Source organism: Sarcophilus harrisii, chromosome 2 (genome assembly GCF_902635505.1).
Source record: "Sarcophilus harrisii chromosome 2, mSarHar1.11, whole genome shotgun sequence".
Taxonomy (NCBI): Eukaryota; Metazoa; Chordata; class Mammalia; order Dasyuromorphia; family Dasyuridae; genus Sarcophilus; species Sarcophilus harrisii.
Window position 1 is genome coordinate 58,387,755 of NC_045427.1, and position 17,448 is coordinate 58,405,202.

The following is a 17,448-nucleotide window of genomic DNA, read 5'->3' on the forward strand; positions in this document are numbered from 1 at the left end:
ATACACTTGCTCTTGCTTCCTGCTAAGCCTTGTTGAGTTTACCAATAAAGAAAAGACATTGGTACTTTCTCATCTCCATGTCTATCCAGGGAATTATGGCCCTGGCAATCAGTAGCCTCTGAGGGAGAGGTTATAGGTGAGGGAGTTGGTGAGAAGTGAGGTTAGTTAGATGAGTCCTTCACTGCACTTCTGGCCAGGAAAGGATTTTCTAACAGAATAGTACCCAAGTAGAACGATTGCCTCAATTAGTGTGCATCCTCTTTCACTAAAGCAAAACCTAGCTAACTTTGTGCTGTGAATTCTTTTCAGACATAAGTTGAATGTTATTCAAAACTAGTTCAATAAAGTTAGAAATATTATTGCAGTACATTACAAATACATGCTTTTCCAAAGGGCTATCAAACTATGCATATCCTTTGATTCAGCAGTGTCTTTACTAGCTCTGTATCCCAAAAGAGATCATAATTTTCCCTTTGGAAAGGGACTCACATGTGCAAAAATGTTTGTAGCAACCCTTTTTAAAGTGGCAAGGAACTGAAAACTGAGTGGTAGCCCATCAGTTGGAGAATGGCTGAATAAGTTAATGAATGTTATAGAATATTGTTGTTCTATAAGAAATGATCAGCAGGATGATTTCAGAAAGGCCTGGAGAGACTTACATGAACTGATGCTAAGTAAAGTGAGTAGAACCAAGAGAACACTGTACACAGCAATAAGATTATGTGATGATCAGCTGTGATGGACATGGCTCTTTTCAACAGTGAGGTGATTAAGGCCAATTCCAATAGATTTATGATGGAGAAAGCCATTTGCATTCAGAAAGAGAATTATGGGGACTGAATGTGGATCACAACATAGTATTTTCATCTTTTTTGTTCTTAGTTGCTTACTTTTTTTTTTCTTTCTCATTTTATTTCCCTCTTTGATCTGATTTTTCTTATGTAGCAAATTGTAGAAATATGTATAGAAGAAGAATTATACATGTCTAACATATTGGATTACTTGCTGTCTAAGGGAGGGGATGGTGAAGGGAGGGAGAAAAAATTTGGAACACAAATGTTTTTCAAGGGTGAATGTTGAAAATGAATATGCATATATTTTGAAAATAAAAAGCAAAAATAATAATTTGGAATGTTAAAAAAAAAAAACAAAAAAAACGCGTGCTTTTATCTTGGTAACTCTTTCCACTGGTATAATTTTTGAGTGGGCCAAAAAATTTATTCTTTGGGGATGAGTGTCTCCATATTTAATTTGACTGGTACCCAAAACAGAAAATAAAGTCTGTTACTTAATCCATTACTCAAAGCCTTTCCATTGTAGTAGAATCCTCCAGATTTAAGAGTCTTCTCTTAAGAGAATTCTAGATCACGATCATACGTAGGATATAAGAGGAAGATTTTAATGGAAGATAATTGAAAAAAATGCTAATTGATTATGGAAGCTAATTAAATGTTTGTAGGTGGCACATACTGTATGAAATGTGATGAAAAAATGAATAAATAGTTTGATATAGGGGAAGGGGAAAAATCTATTCCTTAAAAGGTCAAAAGACATTCTTGGTATTAGCAAAAATAGAAAAATTCTCTAAAAGTCAATCTTAAAAAACAAAACTCCTAATATTCCTGAATTTAAAGAATGAAATAGAAGAATTAAACAAAAAAGGAATAGTAAAATTTCAGAAGTAATCTGCCTTTAGGATATTAATACCTTTGATGTGTACCTTTGAGAATATATTTAAAGTTAGTGTGAGTTAAATGATTTTGAATTTGTAATTTTTTAAAAAAATTCTGTAATACATTTTAAACTACATATAGACACATTCACAGTATACCTCTCTGTGTGTATGTGTATGTAATAAATAACAAGCATTTATTAAGACCTTATTATGCTAAGTGCTGGACTTGCAAATAATTTTATGTTGTTTGGGTTGGAGAAAGTAAATGGGGGAAGGAAGATGCAGTTCTTTTAAGGCTCTCAGAACATGGAAGCTCATCTTTGTGCAGGAAATTGGGTTTAGTTATAGATTTTCTAAAAGTAGCATTCATGATTGAATGATTAAAAGAGAAAACTGCCCCTTGTTATTATGTCAGTTCTTTCATTGTGCTAGTTTACTTTAAGGATGATATCATAAAGTCATCCAATTATGTGAAAGAAATCAGAAATCAAATAGCTCAAACTATTTTTTTAAATCTAATTTGATTCTTTGTGATAGGAAGCTTTGTAGTAGTGTAATTTTTTTTTTTTTTTTTTAATTTTTATCAACAGCCAGTCATGATATGACAAGAAAATAGAACTTGAAATGGATTATTCAGGTTTGGCAGAACTTGGGCATTGACCAACATTTATCAAGAAAAGGTCTAAATGAGTTCATGATTTAGACATAAAGGGTGATACTGTAAGCAAATTAGGGAAACAAGGGATAGTCTAGCTATGGATCTGTGGAGAAGAAAGAGATTTATGGCCAAAAAGGAACTAGAAAAGATTATGAAATGCAAAGTGGATAATTTGGATTACATGATTATAAAATTTTTCTATAAACAAAACCAATGCAGCCAAGATAAGAAGGGAAGCAGAAAACTAGGGAAAAAATGTTTTACATTGTGTTTCTGATAAAGATCTCATTTCGGCAAATATATGGACTCAAATTTATTCAGCCATTCCCCAACTGATAAATGGTCAAAGGATATAAATAGACAATTTTCAGATAAAGTAAAGCCATTTCTAGTAATATAAACAATCCTTTAAATCACTAGTGATTAGAAAAATTGAAATTAAGACAGCTCTGAAGTACCACTTCATACCTCTCAGATTGGCTAAAATGACAGGAAAAATTAATGATAAATATTGGAGGGGATGTGGGAAATTGGGGACACTGATAGATTGTTAGTAGAGTTGTGAACTAATCCAACCATTCTGGAGAACAGTAAAGAGCTATCAAACTCTGCATACCCTTTGATCCAGCAGTGTCTCCACTGGGTGTGAATCCCAAAAAGATTTAAGAGGGAAGAAGGCCCACATTGCAAAAATGTTTATAGCAGCCTTTCCAGGAACTGGAAATTGGGTGAATGCCCATCAGTTGGAGAATGACTGAATAAATTATGAAATGTAAATATTATGGAATATTATTATTCCATAAGAAACTAATAGGATAATTTCAGAGAGACCTGGAGAGACTTACATGAACTGATGCTAAGTAAAAGTGACTACAACCAAGAGAAATTGTACATAGCAATAAGTTTATGTGATGATCAGCTGTGATGGACTTGGCTTTTTTCAACAGTGAGGTGATTCAAGGCAATTCCAAAAGACTTGTGACGGAAAGCACCATCCACATCCAGAGAACTATGGAGACTAAATGTTGATCAAAGCACAGTATTTTCACCGTTTTTGTTGTTGGTGTTTGTTTTTTCTTTCTTGTGTTTTTTTCCTTTTGATATGATTTTTCTTCCTCACATGTTTAACTTATATCAAATTGCTTGCTGTCTAGGAGATGGGAAAGGTGGGGAGAGGAAGAAAAATTTGGAACACAAGGTTTTACAGAGGTGAATGTTGAAAACTCTTTGCACAGTATTTGGAAAAATAAAAAACTATTAAAGATTTTTTTTGAAAAATGGATTATGAATATTAGTAAAAATCAATCTCTAGTCCAGTAGTTCTCAAAGTTGGCCCATGTATTCTAGGAGATCTCAGGGACTAACACTATGAAATTTAAACTTTTTCACATATGAACAGACAATTCTCAGATGAAGAAATTGAAACTATTTCTAGTCATATGAAAAGATGCTCCAAGTCATTATTAATCAGAGAAATGCAAATTAAGACAACTCTAAGATACCACTCACCTGTCAGATTGGCTAAGATGACAGGAAAAATAATGATGATTGTTGGAGGGGATGGGAAAACTGGGACATTGATTCATTGTTGGTGGTTGTGAACTAATCCAACCTTTTGAGAGAGTTTGGAACTATCTAAAAAGTTATCAAACTGTGATACCCTTTGGATCCAGAGTGTTACTACTGGGATTATATCCCAAAGAGATTATAAAGAAGGGAAAGGGACCTGTATGGCAAAGTTTGTGGCAGCCCTTTTGTAGTGGCTCGAACTGAAACTGAATGGATCCATCAGTTGGAGAATGGCTGAATAAATTTGGTATATGAATATTATGGAATATTACTGTTTTAAGAAATGACCAACAGGATGATTTCAGAAAGGCCTGGAGAGACTTACACAACTGGATGCTGAGGAAATAAACCAGAGATCATTATATACTTCAACAAAAATAAGATGACTATCCGATGGATCAGGCCATCCTCAGCAACAAGATCAACCAAATCATTTCTTGGAGCAGTAATGAACTGAATAACTATACCCAGAAAAGAACCTTGGGAGATGACTAAAACCATTACATTGAATTCAGTCCCTATATTTTACCCCTGCATCTTTGATTTCCTTCACAAGCTAATTGTACAATAATTAGAGTCTGATTCTTTTTGTACAGCAAAAATGTTTTTTTGTTACTTATTGTGTATCTAAGTTATATTTTAATATATTTAAACATCTACTGGTCATCCTGCCATTTAGGGGGGGTGGGGGGGGAGGTAAAGATTGGAACAAGAGGTTTGGCAATTGTTAATGCTGTAAGGTTACCCATGTATATATCCTGTGGATTAAAGGCTATTAAATAAAAAAAAAAATAAATAAATAAATAAAAAAAATAAATAAATAAAATTTTTCACAATAATACCAAGGTATTTTAATGACCAGTATAGTAATCATCAATTGCTATTGCCTACATAAACAAAAGGATGTTGGGGGAGAGGGGTAGGGTGAGAAGTTGTCAATGTTTTAAGAGTGTAAGGGGGTACTGAAACCACAAAGCTTAAGAACTGCTATTCTAACCCTTTGCCTTCACTGGTTTTATTTTGTTTTTTGTTTTTTTTCTAGTGTGATGCAGTGAGTGTCCTAGAGAAGGAACATGACTATCGAGAAGAACACTTTGATTTCATTCAGTCACACATCCGTAAATTCTGCTTACAATGTATCCTCACTTAAGGCGGTGTCATTTTTGTATTTCCTCATTGCTTTTGTTTTCTAAGATGGCACTTCGAAAATTGTATGACTTAAAATAGCATAAGGTTAACTGTTTTTGTTACATAATTGCAGAACAGGTGCTGATCTTGGTAGAGTAAGGACTCTTCCACACCCCAAGCAAATCCCCTAAAATCAAATGTAGCACTAGACACGTAACATTTTTAAGACTCAGCTTTTTTCATCAGTTAAAAATCAGTTAAAATACTTGTGCTCCAGACTTCCGGAAGCCCTCTCTTCCTGCGAGAAGGATGCACTTGGTAAACTCTACAACACAATAGAAATGTGAAACATGGTGGCCATCTGAAAGGTGGGAAGGAAGAGGAATTCAGAATCTCCTCCTAGAGAATAGGCTATTGTAATACTGAGTTATTTGGAGGCATTCCATTTATCCCTGTAGAAAGCCAGCCTTTTTGATGGTATAATTTGGGTGATGACACATCACTGAGATATAAAGAGCTGACAATTCTGCTGCCAAATGTTATTTAAATTCTGTATGTTTTAAAACTTAGCTTTTTTTCAGAATAGGAAGGTCAAACTTAATTTTAGATCTACATTATCAGTAGATATGGATTTGGAGTCAGAAAGTTGGACATAAATGCAGCCCTGACATTTCATCCTTTTGTGGCCAAGTCACTGTATTTCACCTTTTTCATCTCAGAGACAGACAGAAGCTTAATGTATTTCAGAGAGCTCTTTTGACAATCTATTGCATTGTCTTTAAATGCTATCTATTGCAATTACTGTCCAATAGAACATAATTGTTGCCTTTAGGAGGGGATCCCTTGTTTGTTTATATATATACACACACACACACACACACACACACACGTGTGTGTGTGTGTGTGTGTGTGTGTGTGTGTATAGAATGCTGAGTCATTTCGAGCTTTGGGTCTTTACAAATCTAGCAAATAGTGCCCCAGAACCATATTAGGTGATGGATTCCACCAGGAAGCTTAGAAGCTAACCAGGTAGCTTATGGTATATAAAGGAAATATAAAAGGAATACATAGATAATCTTATTTCACAAAAATTTGGAAAAGTTTTTCTTACTTATGTGTGTGCAATGGACTTGTCCTATCAGTAGGGACATACCCAAATGTGTTTGTGATATGCAAGAGCTTTTTTCTGCTGATAAATTTTACAAGATTTAAAAAGAAGGAAAATGCAGAGAAGTCAACAACCAGAATCTAGCCAGAAGAACAAATGATTTCTTTGGTAAAAAGTTCACTTAAAGCTTGTTCTTACTGTAGTTTTATACCACCAAAGCCAGTTTAAAACCCTACATTAGTGATTTAATTAAGGAAGGTGTAGTGAACTTTTTAAACTTTTTAAAACATGTGTCCAAAGTGCTTATATTATTTCCTGAGTAGTGAATTTGAGGTAATAATATTAAATTCCTTTGGGGAAAAAACACATGAATGAGGGATTTATACTCTATATAGCTATATACTGTATCATTTGCATATGTAATTATATCTAGCCATATGTACTATATTTTTTTTATTCTATGCTAGAAATATGCAACTGTATATGCATATATATATATATATATATATATATATATATATATAGTTAAGTATATGTAACTATATACAGATCTTACATATTTCATTTTTCCTCCATTGACGCCCTCCTTACATCCTTTACTATTGGATATCCTTGTAAGATGCACCATTGGAGCTCCAGCTTTTAAATAGCCATTACTGGTGGTGTGTGTAGTCCTTTTAATGGCATGTTATTTGAGGATTGTTCTAATAAACTTAAGAGTCTGAACTCTTCACCATAAAGTTATCCATCAGGTCAAAATTTTTAAGCACATGATAACTCAAAAAAAGTATTTAATTGAAAAAGTTGCACTCTCCACATAGAACAGTCAGAAAAATCCTGGATTCTTAGAATGTCAAAGTGTGTGTATATATATATTATTATTTCTTTAGAAACCAGACCTTCCGTTATTTTAACATCAGGATTCTTAGTGAGAAGATTTTTGATGTTTGGACAAGCAACCATGATATAGTTAAGAATTCTGATTTGGGATCCCAAATTTGAATTATAAATCTCTCAACAAGTGGCTATGACTCTTTCTGGTTTCATGTTAACGTTGTATGATTCTATACTTGTTTTTATCTTTTGATGTTTCAAAAATTCCAATGTTTCTCTCAATGAGTGTCTCTGGATTAATAATTTAGGCTTATTTCTTTTTAGATGAGTTTTGATTGTGCATGCTTGATTTAAACATTTATACTGACTCAGCTTTCCTTAAGCAAATTGAATAGATGGAGCTGCCTTGATTTATACATCAGTTAAGGAAGAAAAGAACCTTGACTTGTTGTACAAGTATATTGTACATAAAACATATGGTTTTCACTTCACCACACCTGCCTTAGTGGTGGAAAAGGATGCAGTTTTTATGTAAGTTCACTTAAAGGTGTTTTTTTCCTTTACATTCTAAATCTTTTTATCCCTGTAAAGTGTGGTGTTTTTCTACTTATATTCACTCTGCCTTCTGTTAGGCTACCCAGAGGCTGTATGGTATAATGGACAGACCCCTAAACCAGGATGCAAAATATCTGGCTTTGTTTTTTGTTGATAATCAGCTGTCAGGGGCCATTCCCTTCATTTAATCCTTAGTTTTCTCTATCTGTAAAATGAAGCTAATAGTCTACATAATAGAATAAATGGAGAGAGAGACCTAGCTTCAAATCTCAGCTCTACTGTGCTGTGACCCTAAGAGGAAAAGCCATTTTCTTTCAGGGCCCTTAAGGGTTCTAAATTCTTTGATTCTTTATTTTTTGTACTCCCTACTTCACAAGACCATTTTAAGGATGAAGTAACTACTATAAGTGAGGAATATATTATTTAGGAGCAATTTACTTTGAGGGTTTGTCAAGATAGTAGCTTCTCACCTTGCTATCCAAGAGTGATTCATTCTTCTGCCCCATTAGACCCTTAAAAATGATAGGTTAAGAATAATAGTAAATATCACTATATAGTCAATTACATTTTCTTTGCAGATGTTTACATTTAAACAAATTAACATTAGTGTACAAAATGTCTTTAATCACATTATTGGTCACCTTCAAAATTCTTTTTTTTTTTCTCTTTTTTTCATTTACTTTTCTTCTGAGGTCCTTTTTTTTTCTATTTACTTTTCTTCTTCTGAGGTTATAATTAGTCTGTGCCATCATTTTGCAGTTTAACTTTTTTATTTTGCAGTATTTCTTAAAGTTCATGTATTTTTATGCCATATTGTCTGTCTTAATCATGTAATCTTTCAATTTTATTTATTTGCCTCTATTTTTGGACAGTTGCTTTTAGTTTTTTCTTTTTTTAAATTACAAATGATATCACTAAACATTTTTGTAAAGGTACTCATTTTTTGTTTTTGGTAACACTTTCAAAGTCTGTTCAAGGAATTTTAGAGTTAGATATGATTTTTTTTTTTTTTTTTTTGTTTTTTGTAGCTTTACTGGATACTAGCAGATTTCTTTTTTTCTCTCTCTCCTACCACTCTCCTCCTAATTCTGCTGATTTACAGTTTAACTAATATTAAACTACTATCTGTTTCTCCACAACTTACCAGCATTGAATTTTGTTGCTCTTAATTATTTTTGTCAGTTTGATGGATGTGATAGTATCTGTTTTTATTTTCATCACTTTTATTATTAGTAAGGTTAAATATTTTTCCAAGGGATTATTAACAGTTCATGTTTCATTTTTTGAAAATTGTTCAGATCCTTTTACCATTTAGTCCTTAATAATAGTGGGAGTCTCCTGTGTAAATTTTAAAAATATCTCATATATTTTAGATGTCAGGTTTTTATGTTATATGTACCATGAATATGTTTTATCACACACCCCCTTTTTTTGAATAATTTTAATTAAATTAATTCATTCAAGTTTTTGATATAAATTGGGACTCTAAATCCATTCCTCTATGAAATGCTAACCAGTATTGCTTAAGTACATTTGTTGTGTAATAATATATTAAGAACCTGAGATTTAATCTGTGTAGGCACTGACACATGCCACAGTCACTATCTAGTGAGGATTCTTAGAATTGTGTTAGGCTCTAGTGAGTTGCCCGTCTTCTTGATTTCCAAGTGCAACTCTATCCAATACACTCCACTACCTTGCTAAATAGATGCAAACACAATACAGCAATACAGTGCTAGGTGCACAACACTGTTTGTCTCTCCATGTTGCTCATTTTTTCTGATATTCAGTGTAGTACAGTGGAAAGAGCTTCAGATTTTCAGTCAGAGGACCCGTCGTTGATTATTGACTCTGCCATTTACTTCTGGGACCTCAGATATATCACATTGTTAGGTTCCTCTTTTCATAAAAAGGAGTTGGGTCAGTAGGCCTGTAGACCTATTATCATGTGAAAATTCAACAACAAAAATCTTTTCAGAACTTGTCTATCAGTAGAAAAAAAACTTCATAAAAAATCATCATTCATTTAATTAAAAAAATCACAAAGAAAAGGCAAAAGGGGATTGTTTTTTTCAGCCAATAAAAAATTAGCCAAGCCAATTTCTGACATAATTTGTAATGGAAAACCATTAGAAGCCTCCCTTACTAAAAACAAGAATGCCTGCTTTTATCACTTTGTTTGGTGGTCTTAGAATTGCTAGTAATTGGTACAAGACAGGAAAAATATAGGGATTAATATTTTAAAATAAGCCAAAATATTATTTGCAGGTTACATAATGGCCTGTTTGGATAATCCATTTGTCTTGGCCAGAAGTGGTCAATTTTGCAGTGTCATAGGATGTATGATTAAGCCATAAAAAATTCATTCCTATTGGAAAAAAACTGGAGTAGGTAAGAATGAACCTCCTACCCAGATTAGAGATCTGTATCTTTTATAAGAATGACTACAAAATGGTAATAACTGAAATAAAGAACTGAATAATTTGGTAACTATTGTGTTCATCAGTGCAGTAATAAGGACTATATCCCCTTAATTTATTTACATATTTAATGCAATATCCATCCCAGAGAGCATTGTTTGTCGTTTTTGAGGGAATTTCCTAACTGGTTATTCCCTATACTAATGAAATGGCAGCTACTAATCCCCCAAAAAGTACTGTAAAATCTCTTCATAAAATTGAATAAAATTATAATGAAATTTTTATGGAAATGTAAAGAATTTTTTTAGAAAAACAGTGCTGAAATGTTTTTATGTTTCAGTATGCTGAAACAAAAGCTGATGTTGGGATTATCTTATGTTATCAAACTTTAAAAACAGATTATAAAGTAGTCATTCTTCCCTTTCCTTGGCCTTTTTTTGTTTTTAAAGCTCCTATTCTTGAGAGAAAAATTGACTATTGTTGCTTTCTGATAACTGATAAAAGGCGATAGGAGATGGAATGTGTACAAATGACTTTTGAAGATTGTCTTTTGTTTATCAATCTAAATTGATAAATTGATTCTATCTGTATTTGTTTCTATCTTGTTTTAGGCAGTTCTTGTCCTTGTTCTTTATCATAAATTATCCCTAAAGTATGGAGGCCTTTCTCTAGGTCTTTTTATGAGCATCTCCAACAATTTATTTACTGCCTCTGTATTTTCTCTCACTCTTGCCATATAACTACTGAGTTTCTCATCCAGTCATATATTAGTGTGTACTCACACAAAAGTTGTCATTACTAATAGACTGTAATTTACTTAGCTCCACTCATTGCTCTCTTGCCCTTTCATTCACTTGTGGTTTTGATTCTTTGGGTATTAATTAGTTTATTTTTATGCACCTTTATTCAGGAGTTATTCTTGCCAGATAGTATCAACCTTTACAAGCACCTCCTCTGATTCATTAGGGCCTTTAATAGGGCTATGCATAGGTGACTTGATACTGCATTTTTACAACGAAGTTGAAATAATCCTCTAGAGAGATTTGTATCTTGCATTTAGAAAAAGAAAAAAGGCATTTGTTAAGCACCTACCTGGTATAAATATTTCATTTGATTCTCATAACAACCCTGTGAAGTTGTAGGTGCTGTTATTATCTCCATTTTACAACTGAGAAAACTGAGGCAGATAGGGTCATACAACTAGAAAGTATCTGAAGTCAGATTTGAACCTGTCCCACTTCTGTATCCACTGTACCAACTAGCTGTCTCAAACATTTTGGTAAGTTATATTTGTTTTCTTGTATTCTTTGAAATCTTCTGTCAACAAAAACTTAATAAACTTTTTATATAACCAGAATTGTGCTCGGTCCTGTGCCAGGCAAGACAAGTAGCCCCTACTTTGGTGAGAGTTCATTGACAGTCTCCATTAAAATGAATCTAGTTACACTCTAGTATTCACTTTCTGGGCTGATTTTTTTAAATTGTAGTTCAGAAAAAGTAGACATAAAGTCCCTTTAGTTCCACAACAAAAACAGATAATTGTTAAATATGGTTTTCTTCTTTAAATTGTCCTAATCTCCCACAGGACAAATGAAAGCATAAGATAGAGTAGTAGTCACCAATCAGGCCTGAATGGCTGATTTAATAGCATTTCATTTGTTTAAGAAGTAAGAAAATAACTTATTAAGCCCACTGTAGATACCTTTGATCTTGTCAGCAAGATATTGGCCAAGACTACTCTTTGTAGGGCCTCTATATCCCTATCATGTTAGGACATTGTACTTTCAATTGTGTTACAGTGGGGAAAGGCACTGACACCATTCTTTGGACTCAGACTAAGTCTATACCTACCCCTAACACTTAGAAATATGTGACACAGAGCAAGGCCTGTGATCCCAGGATTTAGAGTTGGCATAGACTTTACAAATCATCTGATCCAATTCCCTTCTTGTATTGGTGAGGGTATTGAGGCCCCCTAGTGGATTAATAATTAGGTCCTGAGACTGCTGATCCAATGCCCTTTCCACCAAAACATCCTGCCATCTCAAAAAGAAATCACAGCTTCTTTAATATAGTAGTGGTGATATCTGTAAGGCAATCAGGAAGATTATAAATAATTCCCTAATATGTATACATATATTGTATTTAACTTACACTTTAACATATTTAACATGTATTGGTCAACCTGCCATCTGGGGGAAGAGGTGTGGGGAAGGAGGGAAAAAGTTGGAACAAAAGGATTTGCAACTGTCAATACTGAAAAATTATCTATGCATATATCTTGTAAATAAAAAGCTATTTAAAAAAAAAAAAAAAAAAAAAAACCTCCCTAAACTCCAAGCAAGGAGATTGGTTTCATAATCTTGCAGAGGAAACCAGCACAATCAGGTCTTAATATGTTACCTTAAATGTATAATTCTAAGATTATTTTTGTACTGTTGTGTTCATTGTGTGTATATTGTATGCGTTAATTCATATTTCTTAACTTTGATTGTATTGAAATGAGGAGACTTTTATTAGTTTACCTCCTGGGATGATCATATTATTTTCTGTGACATCAGACAGGTGTTTTGTACCTGCAATGTTCATTTTTAGGGAATTGGAATGGATGAAGGAACTCAAAGCTTTTTAAGCTTACAAAGAGTACATTTCCAGGAGATATGATTACTGTAATGGGAAAGAATGATTAGCCTTATTCTCCTAGGATTGTAGGAGGTGTTATGGAATTGTAGCTTTCAACTTAGGATAAGGCAAAACTGCATAAAACTTGTTCCACAGTGGAACAAGCTGCTTTCCAGCTCCAGTATTCCTTTACTGTCATGTGACCACTTTGGGCCTTGGTTTTATCTTCTGTAAAAGGCAGAAGCTTGGCTTGATTTCCAAGGGCTGTTCATTTTAAATGTTTGTATGGGCAATAGGGTATAGGTTAACCTGTAAAATGCTATAAAATGCTATCCTTTAAGGGTGCAAACTCCATCTGGTTAGGAATTTAGCTTTCATGTGGGGCAAATACAATATCATTTTTGTCTTCATATTTTCAATTCCATATAAATATTTGTTGAACTGAAATATATTCTTTGTTCCCTGAAAATATCAGGTGTTCAGTGATCCTTAGGTAACAAGTATTTGTCCTGTGGCTTGAATCTTTTATAATATCTCTCAAACTCATTGTGTTAAATTATGTCCTAAAAAAACAAATCATTCCATATTTCTTTCCCTTTTAGACCTGCTGGTTGGGACAATGAAAAGAAAATAGCTATTTTACATGAAAATTTCACAACAGTAAAACCAGATGATCCATATGAAGACTTCATTGTAAAACCTCCTGTAAGAAAGGTACAAAAACTTATTTAATTTTAAAAGAGTTTGCATGATTGTTTTCAAGGAAATATTTCAATGAGAAAAATTATCCACTAAATTTTTGATTTCTTATACAATGTGATATTGTGGAATGAAATAATAGGAATTTTTTAAAAAGAGAAATCTAAATAAGACTTGGACTTTAGTGTCAATTATAACTTGAATTACTAATTAGAATCTAATCTTGGAGATAATATTTTGTATTTTTACCTACCAGATATATTCTCAAGGCCATAGTCAGTAGCCACAATTTTTATTTCATATAAAAATAAATATTTAAATTCAAATTAGCATTGAAGTACATTTGATCTTTTCCTAGTGACAGTGTTTAAATCTATGTGGCAGATAAATTGTTTTCCCACTTTCTGGAGCCCCAGAATCAGCCTTTTCTTTGTAAACAACAGGATGTTTACTTTGTAATACAAGATTTTATTATGCCTAGTAAAAGACCTATTTTTGAATGCTGTGAATTTTATTTCATTCATATGATTATAGAAAACATTAAGTTGATTTTTGTCATTAACAATAATTAGAATTTCATGTACTTTTCTTTAATGGTTTTCTGAGATAGGCAAGTAAAAAATAAAGATTATCATTACAGGTGGCAAGGGAGATGTCCGAAGCTCTGTAACTAGTCACTATTGGACTTCAAGTCCCAGGCTCTTCTACCACACCAGGCTGCTGCCTTTCTTCCTCTTCAGATCATCTGGGAATGATTCTTTTAGGCATTTTTGGAGCTCTTATGATGTTTAATTTTGCACCCCCAAAAATCTATTTTGATTGTTGTTCACTCATGCTTGCCTCAGCCCTTTTTTGTAGCTTTGTTAATGTTGGCAGTTTGATGTGCTGTCCTCTTTCTGTGTATGGAAATACTCATTTCATTTAGTGTTAGTTAAAATCAGTATTAAAAAAATTATAATTCTCTGATATTGCATAAAATATCCAAATGTGTTAAGCCTTTTCAGTCTTAACAGCTTTCATGAATTTAATAGTAGTTAGCTATTTAATAATAGCAGATAGCACTTTGAAGTTCATAAATACACATGATGTATATTACTATATTTGAGAACCATAGCAGCATCGAAGTGAGTACTGCAGGTTATCCTTGTCTTATAGATAGGAAAACGGGTTAGACTTGCCACTGATCATGCAACTAAAAAGTTGGGATTTGAATTCAGCCATTCCTGATTCTATTGCTCTCTTTGCATTGCAGTTTTTTTGACTATAAGTCAGTTGTTTAATTTTTCCATTATTCAGATTGCTTGATTTGAGAAGCTATTGTGAGCTTTGTCTGAAGGTCTGGGTTTCTTTTTGTGTAAAGGTGGCTTCCAGATACACAGTATGACTAAGATTCCCTGTTCTTCTTGGAAAATTCTGATATCAATTTGATTTTTTATGCATTTTTGGCTAAAAATGAGCTTATTATTTTACAGTTGGTCCATGATAAAGAATTGGCAGCAGAAGATGAGCAAGTATTTCTAATGAAGCAGCAGGTAATGTCACTGAAAGTTTTAAAGCAATTGTCATTGCATTACAAGTACCTTCCTCGGGCATAGGGGGCATGAGTACCATGATCTGTAATTTTCAATAAGTACTATAGCCTTGAAGTCCTTCTGCAGGCTCTTACAATTGAAATTAAGGTAAACTGAGGCACAAAGTTCTGAGCACATTGAATCTATTGGTAAGGCTAGCAATTAACAACAAAAGGGTGTCTCTTAAGACCATGAGGTGCAGCTTACTGGCCTGTATAGTTTTGGGAAATACAAAGAGTACGAAAAACAGGAAGCATAAAATAGTATGATTGGTTAAAGTCTGAAGATCATCTATGGTGGAGAATGATATGATTAGATGAAAGTCAGGAATGTAGGAGTAGCATTTTTACCTTGTTGCTATGGAAATCCCACTGCATGATTAGCTAGAGTCATGGTGATAACAGCCCAGACTTTGCCACGGACAGCCCAGCATTGCCAAGTTAACGGACTTCCTGGTGCCCATATGCATCTTGCAAGACTTGTTAGTGAGGTAAGAGTTCTTTCATGTATTCATCATACATACATACATAACATACATATACACACATACATATATGTATATATCTTAAGTTTCACAACATATTCCTTTCAATTAAGATGATTTGTGGACCAATTTAGCTCATAGAGAGGAAGGCAGAACTTCTGAACTTGGCTTAGACAATTTTGTAATATTGGTTTGATTTTCTCAGTCTCCACCCCCACTCCCCTTGTTCATAGGGGAAACTTGTCTCCCCCTAGATCATTCATCTATAAGCTAATTCTGTAAGATCTTTAACATAATCATTACCAGTAAAGTTCACTAACATAAGGTTTTTCAGTGAAAGTTCAGGACAAGCTTTAACATAGCAACTAATTTAAAGCCTAAAAATATTAATAAGGCAGAGTTCAATAAGGGTTCATTTATCAAAGGTGGGTCATGGGCTGTTTCCCTGCAGCCACCTGAATGAGAAGAGAGATTCCATCTGGGCTATTTGAAGTAAGTAGTTTTGCCTCTGCTTTTTACTTGTTGAATCTTATGTAGGTAGGCCTATTACAATTTTCCCTGACCAGTTAGTGTTAGAACAAGATTGATTAATCATAGTACAAGTCATGAATATCTAACAAGATAATCCAAAACCATGGAATATATAGAGATTTATATGTCACCATAATAACTAAGAAAACTCAACAGATAGTGTGAAGCAAAAAATCAAGATAATAAAATAATGATCATCAGCATTAACTAACATTGTCTTTTTGTGTCCTAGTAACCCACTCTGAATATCTATTTAATCAGCACATTTCATCTTAGATCCCAGATGTCCCATGTAGTTTTCTAGTTTCTGGAAACTACTACTCATGGCTATCTGAATTGAACCTGTTCTCAGAGCAGCTCTGAAAGAAGTTGTTTCTCTGGTTCCACTTAGCTTGTAGGGATTCTTGGATGTCTTTTCTAAAATCTTTTGCAAAACAGATCTTAGTATTTGAGTACAGTCACTTAAATTTTACTTTTCCAGTAATAATTTCATATGGTGAAAGTCAGGACAGACTTTATGATTCTAACATTTACCAAAGTAGACATAAAAATTAAGATTAAGAGTTGTAAATTGGCACTGATTCTGTTATAATTTAGTTTTTTAAAATTAGTCTTCATTTATTTCATTCTTTATTTTGTATTTAAGCCTTCAGTTTTACTACTTATAACCATCCTGTGGTATAAGTTAGCATGTTGTCATGTGGATGTATTTCAAGAAATTCAATTAACAACTCAGAAACCAAAAGTTGATTATTTTAAAATCTTTTAAATTAAATGTTAAAAGAAACCAGAAAATGTCTGACTTTTGAAGAATGAACAGTACAATATTACATATATTAAGTCTTGAATACAATTTTTAGAACTTATTAGAATGTGTTCTCAAGGTTTTTTTGTATATCAGAATAATTTACATTTGACATTTATAGTCATTTAATCTTGTTGCTTTCTCAAAATTTTCCACTCTATCAGTCCTCTGCAGGCCCTCCTTCTAGTATGGAGGAACCTGTGGGCCCCCAAAGGCCCAAAGGTCTGGCAGATCCTACTTGGAAAGGCTTCAAGTAGTTCCTGTCTGTCTCTGACAGCCAGGGTCGTGTGAGTTTGGAGGAGAGAATTCTCAGCATAGAAGTGACCCCAAAGCAGTGGATTATTTCAGCTATAGTAGCTTAGGAAGACTTATATTTATATCTTGGCTCTGTTACTCTCTCTGTGGAGGAAGTACTCACAGGGACAAGATCAGGGGTCCTTGAAGGAAGGTGTAGATTGTCTAAGGACACATACATAGCTCAGATTATAACCCAAGGCTTCTGATTCCAGGGCCATTATATTTTCTGCTATTCCATACTGTCTTTTAATCATTTATATAATATTCAGCCACTTTAAAGGGGATTAAAAACTATGATCTTGTGATCTCAGACTCAAATTAAGAAGTATAAATAAACTCTGAGTTGTTACACTTGTAACAGAAAGAAGGTGCTGTATATGATTACTAATGCCTCAGTAAAAACTTGAATATATAGTCAGAAAGTTCCTTAAAATTTCTCCCTTTATCTTGTAAGAATCTTCTATAGAAAGAATATGGTTATTTTGTTCACTG

At 33.4% G+C, this 17,448-nt stretch overlaps 1 protein-coding gene across 1 annotated transcript in view; it reads left to right on the forward strand.

The window, feature by feature from the left end:
- DYNC1LI2 (dynein cytoplasmic 1 light intermediate chain 2) overlaps nucleotides 1-17,448 on the forward strand; it is a 55,115-nt gene that overhangs the window by 24,508 nt on the left and 13,159 nt on the right. Inside the window, exons 6-9 of the mRNA XM_003758388.4 lie at nucleotides 4,945-5,038; nucleotides 7,368-7,503; nucleotides 13,172-13,283; nucleotides 14,741-14,800. Coding sequence (XP_003758436.1) covers nucleotides 4,945-5,038; nucleotides 7,368-7,503; nucleotides 13,172-13,283; nucleotides 14,741-14,800 — 402 coding nt within the window. The remainder of the gene's footprint in view (nucleotides 1-4,944; nucleotides 5,039-7,367; nucleotides 7,504-13,171; nucleotides 13,284-14,740; nucleotides 14,801-17,448) is intronic.